Here is a 16,015-nt window from a genome sequence, read left to right on the forward strand (position 1 = left end):
TGAAAAATTTTTTTTTAGAATGAGAGTTTGAAAGCAATAACATTGGTGGAATAAGCTAAGTCATGCCTAAGCACCCAATCATCGGTTGCTTAAAAAATATCAACTCGTTTTAGGATATAAAAAAGTAGGTAGGTACTAAAAGCTATTGCTTGAAGAGCGTTTCTGTTTTAGGATATCTGCCTAAGTCATTTTTCTGGATTTTTTTTTTTTGGGGGGGGGGGGGGGATCCTTTAGTTTTCCGGGCAATAATTTTTTGGTGAAGGGGAGGGGGTCAACATTTTATTTGGACGTGGATTACATTTCTTTCGTCGTTATATGAAATCGAATTTTCCTTCGTATTACCCAAATTGTCGTGCTGAACCTTCGTTAATAATTGTCGTTCGAATGTCCCTATTTTGTCGTTCGAAACACTTTTTCTGTTGTGCCAATATATTCCCCTTACTCTCTAAATTTGAAACAATCAAATTTCGCTGCTTAACAGTAGTATCTGACGACATTTTGCCTTCCGAAAAGCAGTAGGTAGTTTTTGACTGGATATTCAGTAAATAATTTACTGCCTCGGTCAAATGTGAATTATTTACTGGATTAATAAGTAAGTCAAAAATGAAGTACCTATTTACTATATCGGTGGTCAGCGGTACAAAATTTTAAATAAATGATTTGAAGCAGTAGTTTTTTCACTATTTGTCCCAGTGACGACATTTTGCTTTCTAAACAGTGAAATTTGACTGTTTCAGGATTAGAGAGCACATTACGAAGAAGTCGTTCATTCATACTTATAATCTTAAAAGTAGCTCCCAACAAAGTAGCATCACGAATTGAGGTATGTCGAATTTTCAGAATTTCATATTTCGCATCCCCTCCCTTTGAGGGTTCGTTTCAAAGTTAGGGGGAAATGAATGCTGAAATCGACTTCAGCGACCTAAAAAAAACCTACTTTGATACCCATGTCGAATTTTTCAAAATTTCATGTTTTGCACACCCCTTCCCCCCAGGCTCAGGGAAAAAAAATTAATGCTAAAATCGAATTCAGTGGGCAAAAAAACAAATATCCGAAATTTTACGAATCTGCGCTGAAAATTTGATTTCACGCCGCTACTTCTTCATTTCGATAGGCTTGCTTTCGATTACGAGCATTGATTTCACCTGTTGCTGCGGTCTGCTGTACGATGGTGGTTCTGAAGTAAGTAATGTTCGAGACAGCAAGGTACATGCAGCGCGACAAAAAAACCGTAGATACACGAAAAAAAATATGCATTTATTATAAAATGTTAAAAAATTCCAAAAATTTTGTAACACAATGGCATTCGTTTCAGAAAAATCAGAATAAATAGATTATAGGTATTGTAAAAAGGGCAAAAAAAACACAGCTTTCACACACAGTAAAATGAACCAGTTAAAAATAAAATAAATATTAATAGCGATACATAATAAAACAGATACACGGTAGTAAGTTTACATGAATAAACTATGGAGCAACAAAATAATGCATACCCGTATACGACAATTTTTTCCGCGAGCGAAGCAAGCGTACGCGATCTGATTCAATGACTTACATATTTGGCGTATACGATCTGCGGATCATGGGAATAAATATCACAACGGTTACCTTGTAAAAAAAAAGAAAGAAAGAGTTGCGGGGATTTTCTCACTTATTCGGTTAATTAATTTCATACCCCAAACGTAGACGATTAGCCTACTATTTTGATTTTCATTTTAATCGGATTGAGCGATAAAGAAGCGCGCGTATATGATACTAAAGTTGGGTACGAAACGAACTGTTTTCCAGCGATGATAGTACGTATTGAAAATTTAGTTTTTAGTAGTTTGGATTTGACGATTCGCTGTAGCTGTATACGAGTATGTTGTCCGCATATTATACTACATGGGTATTTCAAGTTAATAATAATGAACATATCGCTTTGACGCTTAACGTATAAATAATAGGTAATAGGTATCTGAAAAAATACGAGTAGGTATAGTTGATGGTTATTCCTTCCAATCTTTGCCGATTTCAAACGTCCATTCCCACTTGAGGTGTTCGTGCTTGTCGTCGTCGGTGAATAATGACGACACGGAGTAGGTACCACGAGCCAACATTCCCGAGGGAGCTTCTTCGGCCGGTGTGGTGTAACTCTGCATTTCCAATTTTGGAGGATACGAACCGACCATATGAGTCATTTTATCGACTGAACATGAAAACGAGAAAAAAGGATTATCTTATAATCGTTATTATCGAGCGAGAGAAAGAAAAGAAAATGACATTGCGGGGCAAAAATGCGTACCTGGGATTCCCAATCTGAAAGTTTTCTGCACGTATTTCAAACCGTGCACAATTTCACGTTGTACCATGAAATCGATACGAATTTTGTACGAAACGCCTTCTTTAATGCTGAATACCTGTCGATTAGAAAATACAACAAAGAAAATGCATCAAGTAAGAGCGCAGAATAGTCGACGATTGTGAGAATAATACGTAGAATACGAGTAAGAACATGGCGTACTTGTTTTTTCAATTGGGTCAGGTCACCAGATAAATCGAGGGTTACGTCCGGACGATCGGCAACAACCAACGCTAATTGTTTTACAACCACGGTACGAGGATCTGCTTCATCTGCTCGGAAAAAATAGAAACATTAAACGTACTCAAATAACACAAACTGATCGAGCCACAATCACTACGAATATCGAGTACGTAAATCGAACTCGATTACAAGAGCTAGCTAGTAAATACGAACTTGAAATTGTACGACAACGTACCGAATATAATTTTGCCGGAAGTAGCCTCTCCTAGTAACTTTTCCTTGTACTTTTGCAAGCTTTCGTCTTGTTTATCCGCGTTCAACAATTCATCCAAAGATTTCTCTGGAGGCGGTTTGTACGACGAATCGATATCGTCTTTTTCATCTTTCACGTCGTGCGTAGGTGAGTCGCCGGCACTCATGATTCGTCGTTACGTTTACGCAGCTTTGAGAGTGAATCTAAAAAACAAACAAAACGTAAATCAATTAGTAATGGTTCGATTGGTCTCTGTTTCGAGATTTCAACCAGAATAGCATCGTAATGCGAGGTTTGGCGTGAGAACAACGACGACGCGACGTCTGCTCCAAATACGCCAACTACTTCGGCGTCGACGATAGTCGATAAAATTTACCTCACTAGCTAGTAGCTACTGAATGCGAGTTCAACAAGTCAAAAAGGCGATCAAGTATCACGTTGAGAATTGCAATCGATTAGTTAGTATCTAACAAAGTTGAATTCTACCATAAACCATAACGGAATTAAATACTTTCGAAGAAAATACCAAGCCGCACGGCATGAGTCAGCTCGATGAGATTATCAATATTACTCACCGTCACCGTTGATCACTGTGTGATGTGTAAAGACGATGAAACACAGGATCAGTCGGCGTTGTTATAAACCTAGCGAGAATTTCGAATCAAATTGTTCGACTTTGCTACGGTTTACAATCGTATAATAACATAAATACATACCCTTTTAGAACGAGTTACGAGTTGCCGAGTCGGTTCGGTTCGGTTTTGCGTAGCGTGTACAAATAGATACCTAACGTAGATGGAACGAATTCTTTATCGAGTGTGGCTGAGATACTACGCTAATTTGCACTAGAATAACATGAAAAATCGCGGCTTCGTGATCACAATCACTGTAGAACACCAAAGGCTCATCAAATGTTATTTTTTCTGTTAATAATTCAAGTCACATTCCTCTCCGTCATCTGATACAATGCAACAAACTCGTCTTCAATTTGCTTCGGTGGGGTCGTTTGGGTTCACCGTTATCACCTTATCATTTTACGTGATTTTCTTGTATCCTCCTCACCCTCACCTCCTGTCATGTCACAGTCTCATGCGACCGTATCCGTATCCACAACGTTTCCGTTTCCGTTTCTCGCGCGTTTTCCACCGCTTGGCAAGTTGGCAACATTGCTTGGCGATAATCCACTCCCCACTTCCACTTCCACTTCTTAGGGCATTGGTGTTTTTTCAACACATGGCCGCATCCATGATCGATCATTTCGCGTCAGCTGATTTGATTATTAATAAATAATTTTGATATTTGCTGATGGTTCCTCTCTCGAGTTCTAATTTCTTCTACTTTAATGTACATGGCGAAGGATTGCTGAATACGAATCGAATAACCAAAACTAATATAAAGGTAAACCATGATAAGTAGTTTGTTATCGACATAACGCTTAATTTTATCGTAGTTTTTGGAAAAAATACGAGTAGTTATCTATGAGTCAATTTTTTTATCACATCACTTTTCAATTTGTTTTTCAACGTAACGTAACTTTTCTCTTGAAGCACTTAACGTACAATTTCGTAATCATCACTTGTTAAAATATTGTTCTACGCTGAATTTACATTATAGCTAACTCGAAGTAACGTAACGTAGTATTATAATTTTACAAAATGAATAATTGCACCAATCTTGATGTTATTGTTGAACTAACAAGAGTTGAGGACGCTCCGGAAGCTGGCGAAAATTCCAAAAAATGTCCTAACCGTATCAAATGTGAAGAGGTGTCCTTCACATGCCACTATTGTGATAAACTATACTTCGAGAAGAAGGAGCTTCGCAGTCACATCGAACGTCATATGAGAAATGACAATAAACTCAAGTGCCACGTTTGCAATATCGGATTCTCCCGCAGAAGTTATCTGGCGGAACACGTCAACATCCACAATGGACAGAAACCATTCTCGTGCTACTACTGCGGTAAGTCGTTTTCTTTACGATGTAACTTAGTTCGACATACCAGGATTCACACCGGCGAGAAACGTTTCCCTTGCGACCAATGCGATAAGAAGTTCATCTTGAAGAAGAATCTTATCGAGCATCGTAGAACGCACACCGGTGAGAAACCGTTCAAGTGTAAAACCTGCGACAGACCGTTTGGCCGACGAAGTAGTCTAGTCAGACATATCCGCACCCATACCGGAGAGAAGAAATACGTTTGCCACATCTGTAACAAAACGTTCGCCTGGAAGTATTATCTCCAGCGGCATATGCCAATTCACTTGACTGGTAGGCGCAGACGTAGAACAGCAGCTGAACCAAAAGTTGTCAACATATTCGTTCAAAACGCATTACAAGAGGTAATAATTATGTTCTTTTTGTAATGATACGTATTGTAACGACATTTTATAGCGTACTAATCGTTATCATTTTATTCGCAGCTGATGACTCCGGAAGAATTCGAAATTCTTACTACGAAAGAGCTCGTTGTTGTCTGCGATCGTGTATAATTCATCAACGCGTATCATGGGTCATTGTACGGTTCGTATTTTACCTGCCGATATTTTTACGTGTATTTTTGCTATTGTTAATTTTTACGTTTTTTCCCCCTTTTCACGTGGTTATACATATTTTAAAATATTTATTTTACTTATCAATGTGTGTTTTTGATGTGCATTTTTGTTATAATTTTATACCTCTCTGTTTCCCGAAGTAGGCTATACGACCTTCGGTCTACTTGAAGCTATTTTATACGTCGATGTTTTTCTCTTCTTTCTCCCTGCTTTTATTTTATATTTATTATTTTACTTATCGAAAATTCGCAGGCGAATTTTCGCTTTCTTGTATACGTTTTTTGTTTTATATTTAAATCATAGAATTTTACTTTCAACACTGGTGTTTTTGAAAACGATTTGGATTTATAATCAATTTTTTTTTTTATTTTTACAAAATACCATTTTTTTCTATGGTATGGTGATTGTCCTCTAATCATCACTTGATCGAATAAAGTTGATATTTATTCGTATTTATTTAAAAGCCTTAGTGCTTATATTTGAATAATTGATGTTATTGCATGCGAATTTATTTATAAATGCCGATACGCTCGTATATATGTGATTGATGTTTTTTTGGTTTATGTATTTGTGATTTTTCAATAATTGTTACCCATACGGTTATTTGTTATGTCTACTGTATTATTAATTGTAATAAATGTGTGTTCTCATCGAAGATGTTTTCGTAGTATTAGTATTTGAAAAAAATAACGTTGATTTGGTGTAACTAGGTAATCACAGCTTTGGGTCAGCTCGTTTGTTATCGAACTCGTCGTTCAATTTTGTTAGTTGTTACCTTCGCACGAATCTAAAGTAAACCATGAAAAACTAAAACGTTTGTGCCTTTTACAATCTTTCACGATTCACTAGGTTTAAAGAAAAATACAACTTGTAAATTGATAGTAGTTGCTGACCTTACGAAGAATTGTAGATAAAGAACGAGCAACAGGTATATGTGTTGGCTGTGTTCATTGATGGTGTCTGAACTCTAGGTAAAATTAGATGTTCAAATAGAAGTAAACGCGTAGTTAACTTTATGTATTTTATATATGAAATAACAAATAACTACGATTACATACGATTTGATCGGTACCTAGGTTTAGTTAGGTAGGTACAGGTAACGTTTCAGAAAATACGCATCATCGAAAGTGTTGAATTTGTGACAGGATACAAACGTAGATATTACATTCATATATTCATTATTGATAAGCAATTAAACAGCGATGTTCGGTTTCAGAGGAACAATGATATCGTGAAACGATAAAATGGGACCATTCGACGTCTGGTTAAATATTTGTGTATTTTTTCACATCGAGTATTTTGGAATCGATGAAGTACTATTTTTAATTTTATCAAGTATGACGGTCAACTGAAGTTGATTCATTATTCTTCGAAAGCGTATACGAACAATACGAACATAGTTACTGCGCATAAATTTATTACAAATTTTCTCACGAATATTTTATCGGTGAAATAGTTATGGGAAGTACGAAGCAATTTTCCATAAAATGAAAATAAAATCGTTAGATAAAGACTTGAATAGGTATCAGAATATATACGTACAGGCACAGGCTACATACTTCATTAACTAGGTACCTAATCGATGATTGCCATGAGAGCACGTATACTGACTGACGTACGTACTATAAGGACTTCTAAATTTAATTATATGTACAGTACTGTACGTTAATGTTACTCATGATGAGGCGTATTTTATATCAGATAAATAATATTTCTACAAAAAAGATCACTGTTGAACAAAAATAATTATAAAAATTCAGAGTTTAGAAAATTTTTGAATGTTTGAAAATGATGAGATTAAGTTGGGGGGGGGAGGAGGATAACTTTTAGGGCTGATTTTCATAATTTATACCGTACTGGATGAATAAATTAGATACCATCCCATCCTAACTTACATTTTTTAAAAGAGTACGTCGCCGCAAATTGTTATTTTAGTTTTTGAAAATTCGTTAAAAATCAATTTGGGCAGCTCAAATTTCAGTGAAAGAGTTTCAAACTATGCTCAACAGATTGAGGTCCGTTCAAATATTTGAGGTGGACATCTTCAATCATGAGTAATGACTCATGCGTAGTACTTTTATAAGAAGTTAACCCTTTTTTTAAAATTTTTAATAGGTACTTTTAATAAATGTTCACGGTGATTGTAACTCCTTTTCTAATTTTATTTTGGAATGTGGATATTCAAGACTTCTGTTCAGTTAATACCTATGTAAATGTACATATTCAACGCTTTCCTTATAGTCGGAAAGCCCGCATAAGGATCTATTGCACCCCCCTGTCGATCCTCTGGGACAACTTTTTTCTTAAAGGGGTAGTCCTAAGGAACATTTTCTAGCCCTTGTACTAAAAAAAAAGTGGCCCTACTTACAAAATGGCGGCCATTTTGATTGACAGGTCAGCCGAAATTGCAGATTTTGCGTTCCAACATAAGACATGCACGAAATTTTTTAAACCGCTTAGAGGTAGATCGAAAGATCAGGCAAAAATTCATCACCTGTCAAAATTTCAAGTGCTAAAGTGATTTTTTCGGTTTTTGGTGAATTTTAAAAAATCAAATTTTGGCCAAAATGTGAGAAAAAAAATCAAAATTTTACCAAATTGACCAATAAAGCTGAAATTTGGGATATACCCTATTTTCGACATGCCAAATCGATTGAAAACTGTTTCAACCCATTTTGAGCAGTTCTGGAGCCTCCAGCAGATTTTTGAAACTCGAAATTCCTACAAAATTTCATCAAATGGAGTTGGAAAGCCGAAATTCATTATGCAAACTAATTTCAATACGCTACGAAGTCGACTGCAGGTGGATTTCAAGTGAGTTTGGAGCCTCCAGCGAACTTTTGAAAATTACTGGAGCCTCCAGTAGATTTTTGAAACTTGAAATTTCCCAAAATTTCGTCAAATGGAGATGGAAAGCCGAAATTATTCTGCAAACTGATTTCAATACGCTAAGAAGTCCACTGCTGGTGGATTTCAAGTCGTTTTGGAGCCTTCACAGAGTATTTAAAAGGTTGTAGCCTATGCCTTTTTTTGGAAAATTGAAATTTCCGACAAGTAGCTGGAAGCTTCAAAACCATTGAAATCATGTTGCGGGAATTTCAAGTTTAAAAATCTGGTGGAGACTCCAATAATTTTCAAAAAATTGCTGGAGGCTCCATAAGACATTAGTTGTAGAGTAAATTTCGGCTTTCCAACTCAATTTGATGAAATTTTGTGGGAATTTCGAGTTTGAAAATTTTGCTGGAGGCTCCAGAACTGTTCAAAACGGTTTGAAACAGTTTTCTATCGATTTTGCATGTCGAAAATAGGGTACACCCCAAATTTCAGCTTTGTAGGTCAAGTTGGTAAAATTTTTATTTTTTTCCACATTTTGGCGAAAATTTGATTTTTGAAAATTCACCAAAAACCGAAAAAATCACTTTAGCACTTGAAATTTTGACAGGTGACGAATTTTTGCCTGATCTTTCGATCTACCTACCTCTAGGTAAACGGTTTAAAAAATTTCGTGCAAGTCTCATGTTAGAACGCAAAATCTGCGATTTCAGCTGACTTGACAATCAAAATGGCCGCCATTTTGTAAGTAGGGCCATTTTTTTTTGAGTACAAGGGCTAGAAATGTTCCTTAGGACTACCCCTTTAAGAAAAAAGTTGTCTTGGAGGATCGACAGGGGGGTGCAATAGATCCTTATGGGGGCTCCCCGACTATAAGGAAACCGTTGAATATGTTTTCATTTCTCAATCAAATTTAAATGGAACTGTGATTTTTGGAAACAGCATGGCCTGAAACCCTCATAGCCAAAATTTCAGACGCTCAAATTAATCATTCGATTTTTGGGGAATTTTTGAAAACTGAAATAGCGTGTATGTAAATTCCGGTGAAGCTGAAAAATGGTCCAATGAACAGGGATTTCATGCAGAACTAATAAGTAAGAACTAAATTTTAAGCTACCGGCGTTGATTTTTCGATTTTTGTCGAATTTTTTGAAAATGGTAGAAATAGTTCATTGACTATACCTATATGAATAGGTATGGTAACTTATGAATTTTTTATGAACCCTAAAAAAGGAATAAATATAGAGATGAAGACCTGGAAGCCTGCAGTTTATGGACTGAAATCTAGTCTGCATTTATTATTTAACACCATTTTTGAGCCGATTTGGAGCCTCCGGAAAACGTTGATTCTTCTCCAGAAAGTATAAATCGTTTCAAAAACTGAGGTTACCAAGCTGAAAATTTAATCCTGGCACAAGTAAATTCAAGGTGAAAACTTGGTGAAAACTGAAAAGTGTATTTTTCACCCTTTCGGTCAATCTGGGGCTTCCAGCGTGATTCTTAGCTTTCCAAAACGTATAGAAATTGATTTGAGCAACTGAAAATCAAAGTGACTTTGATTGCAGTCAAGTTTGGTCAAGTTTAGTCAAGTTACGGTCAAGTTGAAGTTACTCTTTTGGGACCCAATAGACGCTGACGTCGTGTTATTTTTATCAACGTTCGATGAATGATAACGCCGAACGCAACCTATAAACTCGCAGCTTACGTATAATTTCGTCAATTTCGGCTGCAAAATGAATAATTTGTTACTTTCCACGACATCATTTGCTTGAATTTTCATTTAAAATTTCGAATCACCTTCATTCGGGCTTGTGACAGACGCATGGTGATCATATGATACTTTGAAAGGTGATATAAATCTATAAAATTTTCTACCTCTGTATCTCGATTAGCTCTGCACATTCACATATTTTGACACCTTTTTATTGATCTTTGAAAGTTGAAATTGTAATTTTCACGCAGATGGCTTTAAAATGGGGAATCGTATCAGCAGGTCAAATTTCGAACGATTTCGCAGCCGCTTTGACACTCGCCTCCGAAAATGAGCACCAAATCGTCGCTGTAGCTGCCCGAAGTAAACAGCGAGCCGAAGAATTCGCTAAAAAGTTCAACATACCGCGAGCTTATGGATCATACAAGGAACTGGCGGAAGATCCAGATGTTGGTTAGTAAAACCTCTCAATCTGGAACAGTGTTACTATTATATTTTCAATCGTAATTCGTAATGCCACTTCTGTAATTTTTAGACGTCGCATACGTTGGTGTTTTTCACCCGGAACATTTACGTATCTCAGAACTGATGATGGAGCACAAGAAACACGTATTGTGTGAAAAACCCCTGTGCGTCAATTATTCCCAAGCTTACAAAATGATAAAGGTAAGGGGATACGTAATTTCGAAAAATGTTTACGAAAATCTCAACTGTGCTTATTCGATAGACTGCTCATCAGCACCATGTGTTTCTGATGGAAGGCATCTGGAGCCGTTGTACGCCAATTTACGAAAAACTCAGACAAGAGTTGAGCAGCGGTACAATTGGTAGAGTACGTCAAGTGATTGTCAATTTTGGTGCCGTTGTCAACGCCGAACGTGTCCGGTAATTGATATTCTCTTGACTCGATTCATCGATTTGTCGTAATTTCACATCTTTTTCTTAATGCTTCATTCTCGTATTATGCTTATATTTCTAGGAGAAGAATATCTTGCGGCGGTGCTCTTCTAGATATTGGAATTTATAATCTGCAATTCGCCTTATTAGCCTTTGGTCACGCGGAACCGATAGATATTCAAGCCATTGGTGCGTTAAATGAAGACGGCGTTGACGAATATGCCAGCGTTATTTTGAAATTCGGCGATAAAGGAGTAGCTACGTTGAATTTTTCTGTGGTACATCCTTTAGACAATAACGCCATAATTATCGGAACCAAAGGGCAAATTACGGTATGGCATCGTAGATTTCTTTATTTCAACATTTCGTTATTTTCAAATAACAAAAGAATATCAATTCACTTGATCGTACCTTTTGTAATATTACAGATCTGCAATCCATTTTGGGCACCAACTAAGATGTACATTAATGACGAAAAATTCGAAATAAAACTGCAAGAGCCCGAGTATCCGTGTAATTTCGTAAATAGCGGTGCATTGAAATTCGAAGCAGATTATGTAAAACATTGCTTAGAAAATGGTAATCATTAATCCCCCACGATCCTCATTATTCAATTTTATATGATCATAATTTGTTATGTTCGATGCAGGTTTATTAGAATGTCCTTTGATATCACACGCGGAGTCATTACTTTTGGCACGTCTGCAAGATAAAATCCGCAGAGAAATTGGCGTCAAGTACGACCAAGATGGTTGAATCAGGTGTCTAGAAAATGTCTGCAATTATTATTATAGGTAAAACTTCGTGCAATTCTTTCATTTTTTTTTTTTTTATTATTATTTATTCGTATGTATTTTACCATTGGAAACGATTCACACGAGCGTCCAAACTTTCAAATTATTCCTATAATTTAACAGAATTTCCTATTTTATATATTCGTAATTTTATTCTATAAGTACCTGTACTCTGATACCGTGCCATTTTCATTCGTTAAAATGTTGGCAGTTGTTTTAAAAAGGGTCTTATATTTCAGTATTATTTTTATCCTTGAATACTATTTATGTTTTATTACTGGTGATACCTATTTATATTGTTTTTGAATTTTTTATCGCTAAAATCTTTCGCTAGACCGTAAATATTTTGGGTGAGATTTTTATTGTAATATATTCGTGCGAATAAAATTTTTTTACGATTTGTTATGAGAATTCAAATAAATATTTTATTTGAAATAGTTTAAATATTTTTTTCATTTCAGATGCACTCACACGTATCCAATTTCTCATTAAAATTTCATCTTTTCTCTCTTTTTATACCGACAATAGTTTCTGAAAAATTTTTCGACAAGATATTGTCTGATGTGTCTACTTGATCAGTGGACTCGAAAACAGTCTCAATGTCTCAATTTGACCTTTTTGAAGCCTCCAGAGGATTTTCAAATTTCTCCAAAATTTTTTAAAATGAACTTTAGCAATTAGCACATATGTATGGCTATAGACGTTACTTATTGAACACCATCCTCTTGACTTGTGTGTCATTAAAAAAAAAAAAAAAAAATGCATTAGAATAAAACTGAAGAGAAACAGAAACACAGATTATAAAAATGAAACGATTTATTAACATTTAAATACATATAAAAGTAGGTACCTAACAAAACTTATAGATTAGTTAACCCTGATTTCTCAACTTGTTCCAATAAAGCGTGCAAATTCTGATCAAACAATTCGCATCGTATTGGCATTTCTAAAGAATAAAATGGATTCTTCAATACATAATCGGCGTATAATTCGTAAATCTTTTTTAGTAAAGCATCCAGTCGAAATTCCGTAGGTTCTGCTACGATCATAAACTTGACACCTGAAAACAAACACATTAAAAAATTACGAAAAATAAAACACTCGTTTCGTTGAAAATATTCCTCGAACACTTCACCTGTTAGAGTCTGGAAACAATGCAATTTGAACGTGTCAGCTTCGAGCATTTCAATCCCAGAGCTTTTCGGTTCAGGACTTAATTGACTAGCGATAGCGAATAACGGATAGAACATACTGGCTAAAAATATTTTCTCGTTTGTGGTCATTTTGGGCCTGCCAAATTTCAAACTTAAGGGATAATTTTCGGGATTTTCCAACAACTCGAATACATCTCTACCATCTTCGAGTAGTTGTCCACTGACTGTAATTCCATTTACTGACATTAAGACGTGGCCAACTGTAAAAATAGACGATTAGATTTATGTACACATTAAATTGGAAAATTGAACGGAAAAGATACTGACCCATGATTCCATCTCGTTGTCCGTAGGATACAACGACTCTTTTATTCTCATTGGCTAGTTTGAAATCTAAAGGATAGCTGAACGTTTGTTCTATTTCTACTTTCGGAGTTACATGATCGTAATTGAAGATTAAACCTCCGGATTTTGAAACTATATAAACGCTATAGATTATCATCTTCTGTAAGAAATCAATAAATTAGGTTGATGTTTCAGAGGTAAAGACGGGTTTGATATGTTGAATACTTACTATCACAGTTGGTCGATGATTCTTGCATTTAAAATGGACAAATAATTCAATATTAGAGCATTTTGAGTCGAAATTACACTAAAATTTTTGCAAAATTTATTTTTGGACGATTTCCAATTGATAAGATTGTTGTGTTTGTGGGTGTTTTCGGCGTTGAGTGGTGCTCAAATGTGGCACTTCGGCATTTTTGGACATTTGGAGTTTTTAACTTTTTAAAAATATATACTCAATTAAATCCGAAAACAATTGAAGTAATCATCTTAAAGTATTTTAATTATCTTTTTAATTTTCCTAGTTACATTTCTGTGGGTTAATTAATGAATAAAACGAAATCATTTTTTTCCAATCGCAGAATTTCTTCGTTGGGAACCCCTAATATTTACTACTGATAGCGCAGAGAATGAGTTGAATTTTTTCTGAAATTTTTATTATTATATTTACTTTTGTATTGCTAATTGCGATGTATTTTGTTCGTTGTGACAATTTTAAATTATAATAAGCTAATTAAAACGTTAAATGAATTAATTATAAAACTAGTTAGTTGAAAATTACATCGTGCAATATCCACCGACACATTCATCATGCCTACTGTGCCAGATGCATCCATAAGTGGAGGTATTTGATAACTTTATTATAATTGTCGATAAAAAACGTAAATATGATTTGAAGTGCATGTGTTGAAAAATTCGCTGTTGAAGTACTTTCTGTGTGTGATATTTCGTTAAACTGCCTTCGTTTCTTATAAAAACGTTGCAAAAATGAGTAGAAGTATTCACATTCCTGTGAACATCAACGATTACTTTAAATGTGAGATATATTAAATCATTGCTAAGATTTTTAACTACGTTAGTTAATCTATTCCATCTTATTTCAGCTCAAGTAGAATGGGATGATGATACATGTCTGTACATGCCGTACGAAGTTGAACAGTTGCTGATGCCGGATTGCTCTAATTGCTTAGCTGTGAGAAGTTATCTGAAAATGCTGGGTGTGAATTTCGCTCTATGCTGTCGACCAAATGCAGAATTCATGTCTCCTACCGGTAAACACGTCGATTCAATGCTCAAAACGATTAATTTTCTATCAGCTGATTGATTTTCATGTTTCACTTTTTTGTCTTCTTTTCAGGTAAAGTCCCCTTTGTAAAATCAGGTCAATATGTAATCGCGGAATTGGATTTCATTATTGATTTTGCTGCTAGTAAAGTAATTCGTCGTTTCAACTCTTTACATTATTCGTATAATCTGCCTTTCATTTCTTAACTTGTGGGAACTCTGTTGTAGGGACATTCGTTGTCTGAAAATCTAGAAAAATCTCAACGAGATGATATGCGAGCTTATATGTCATTAGTGAACACAGTGCTGGGCAATGCGGAGGTATTTTTATAACAAATAATTATGAGTTTTCTCTCAACATTTCTTACGTGTATTTGTACATATTTTATAGACCTATCTGGTTTGGTGTGATCCGGCAACATTACCTATTACAGTCCAACGCTACGGATCCGTCTATCCATTCCCATTGAATCATTGGGTAACTTTTCTCAAAAAAAGATCGACATTGTCTCGTCTTGACGCTGTTGGTTGGCTTAAAAAAAGCATTGACGAGGTAAAATCAGGATTATTTTTCTCTCTCAGATTAATATTGTAAGATCAGAATAACCAAATTTTGCTGTATTCATTTTCAGGTGTACAAAGAGGTTGACACTTGTTGTAAAGCACTTTCAGATCGATTGGGAGATAAGGAGTATTTCTTCGATAACCAGTAAGGATTTTTGAAAGTAGATAATGTAATAATAATTATGACAATACGGGTATCTGTCTGCTTCTCTCTTCCCGGCGATCCTCTAAGTCAACTTTTTTGGAAAGTTTCCTTTAAATAAAGGTTGCTTAGGATGTCCACTTTAGAAAAAAAAAAATGTGTTCCAGAGAATCTTCGAAGGGGAGGGGGTGTGCAAGTGCAAGTAGTCCTATTGTCATAAGCTGGACTATTCACTTCAGATGGTTCTGATTGTTTTTCTTTTTTTTTTCATTTCAGACCAACGGAACTGGATGCTTTAGTATTTGGCCATGTATTCACAATACTTACCACCGCTCTACCTACGAATAGATTGGCGGCTACTGTCCGAGGATATTCCAATTTAATTAAACTTTGTACTAATATAGAAAAATTGCATTTTTCCTTTCATAGAGAGTTAGAATGGAGACATTATGAAATGAATGAACAACAGGAAAAGCGTTCACCCACCGCTGTCCCTGCTTTGTAGATTTTATATTTAGATTTTGATTAGTCTTTGTATGTAGCAGTTCTCTTTTGTTTAGTTGTATAAAATTTGATATTACATTTTTAATGTTCAATCAATCAAAATGTCATTTATTATAAGAAAACTGTATGAAGGGAAAGTGAATGAAATGATCAAATGAGTCGACGAAATAATTGCAGACGTTTTTTGTCTCTTATCTCTCTATCTCATTGCCAAAAAAGCTTGATTAATTCTGTAAGATCAATAATTATAGAATAAGTTGAGTTAATTTTTAATTATTCTGCAAATTCCGCTTAATTTTTTGCGAAATCGAAATCAAAATTCAAAATGCGAACTTGCGAAATTTATAGGTAATGATCTGTAATGATTTTATATTTATTTGAAGATACTGGATAATTATTCGCCAATTGAATCGTTCAATCGAGCATTCGAGAACGGAAAATACGATTCTTTGTAT

The 16,015-nt window shown here is 35.2% G+C and overlaps 5 protein-coding genes across 9 annotated transcripts; 3 read left to right on the forward strand and 2 right to left on the reverse strand.

Moving 5' to 3' along the window:
* Positions 1-1,237: 1,237 nt before the first annotated feature.
* Positions 1,238-3,783, reverse strand: RhoGDI (rho GDP-dissociation inhibitor). 2 transcript variants are annotated; one of them, XM_065358045.1, is made up of 5 exons: positions 3,495-3,783; positions 2,761-2,981; positions 2,505-2,614; positions 2,286-2,400; positions 1,238-2,189 (listed from the first exon to the last, which is right to left on the reverse strand). In XM_065358045.1, the coding sequence occupies exons 2-5, from the start codon at positions 2,942-2,944 to the stop codon at positions 1,990-1,992; spliced, it is 609 nt and encodes a 202-aa protein (XP_065214117.1). In that variant the 5' UTR covers positions 2,945-2,981; positions 3,495-3,783; the 3' UTR covers positions 1,238-1,989. The 2 variants fall into 2 exon arrangements, with proteins under 2 accessions (XP_065214117.1, XP_065214118.1); XM_065358046.1 differs by lacking the exon at positions 3,495-3,783 and adding an exon at positions 3,155-3,297.
* A 204-nt stretch (positions 3,784-3,987) lies between these two features.
* Positions 3,988-5,988, forward strand: LOC135841202 (gastrula zinc finger protein XlCGF9.1-like). Of its 2 annotated transcripts, XM_065358044.1 has the most exons (3): positions 3,989-4,176; positions 4,478-5,120; positions 5,202-5,988. In XM_065358044.1, exons 2-3 carry the CDS (start codon positions 4,620-4,622, stop codon positions 5,268-5,270), a joined length of 570 nt encoding a protein of 189 aa, XP_065214116.1. In that variant the 5' UTR covers positions 3,989-4,176; positions 4,478-4,619; the 3' UTR covers positions 5,271-5,988. The 2 variants fall into 2 exon arrangements, with proteins under 2 accessions (XP_065214115.1, XP_065214116.1); XM_065358043.1 differs by having other exon boundaries at positions 3,988-5,120.
* A 3,790-nt stretch (positions 5,989-9,778) lies between these two features.
* On the forward strand, positions 9,779-12,002 carry LOC135841204 (trans-1,2-dihydrobenzene-1,2-diol dehydrogenase-like). 2 transcript variants are annotated; one of them, XM_065358048.1, is made up of 7 exons: positions 9,779-10,013; positions 10,105-10,329; positions 10,412-10,542; positions 10,604-10,761; positions 10,856-11,105; positions 11,202-11,352; positions 11,423-12,002. In XM_065358048.1, the coding sequence occupies exons 2-7, from the start codon at positions 10,128-10,130 to the stop codon at positions 11,527-11,529; spliced, it is 999 nt and encodes a 332-aa protein (XP_065214120.1). In that variant the 5' UTR covers positions 9,779-10,013; positions 10,105-10,127; the 3' UTR covers positions 11,530-12,002. The 2 variants fall into 2 exon arrangements, with proteins under 2 accessions (XP_065214120.1, XP_065214119.1); XM_065358047.1 differs by having other exon boundaries at positions 9,783-10,013; positions 10,128-10,329.
* Positions 12,003-12,365: 363 nt separating this feature from the next.
* Positions 12,366-13,454, reverse strand: LOC135841208 (trafficking protein particle complex subunit 4-like). Its single transcript, XM_065358054.1, has 4 exons — positions 13,296-13,454; positions 13,049-13,226; positions 12,703-12,981; positions 12,366-12,627 (listed from the first exon to the last, which is right to left on the reverse strand). Exons 2-4 carry the CDS (start codon positions 13,221-13,223, stop codon positions 12,428-12,430), a joined length of 654 nt encoding a protein of 217 aa, XP_065214126.1. The 5' UTR covers positions 13,224-13,226; positions 13,296-13,454; the 3' UTR covers positions 12,366-12,427.
* Positions 13,455-13,692: 238 nt separating this feature from the next.
* Positions 13,693-15,662, forward strand: LOC135841207 (metaxin-2). 2 transcript variants are annotated; one of them, XM_065358053.1, is made up of 7 exons: positions 13,693-13,910; positions 14,170-14,337; positions 14,424-14,500; positions 14,579-14,671; positions 14,742-14,903; positions 14,983-15,059; positions 15,333-15,662. In XM_065358053.1, the coding sequence occupies exons 1-7, from the start codon at positions 13,877-13,879 to the stop codon at positions 15,559-15,561; spliced, it is 840 nt and encodes a 279-aa protein (XP_065214125.1). In that variant the 5' UTR covers positions 13,693-13,876; the 3' UTR covers positions 15,562-15,662. The 2 variants fall into 2 exon arrangements, with proteins under 2 accessions (XP_065214125.1, XP_065214122.1); XM_065358050.1 differs by lacking the exon at positions 13,693-13,910 and adding an exon at positions 13,917-14,102.
* The last annotated feature ends 353 nt before the right edge of the window (positions 15,663-16,015 follow it).

This window comes from Planococcus citri, chromosome 3 (genome assembly GCF_950023065.1).
Source record: "Planococcus citri chromosome 3, ihPlaCitr1.1, whole genome shotgun sequence".
NCBI lineage: Eukaryota > Metazoa > Arthropoda > Insecta > Hemiptera > Pseudococcidae > Planococcus > Planococcus citri.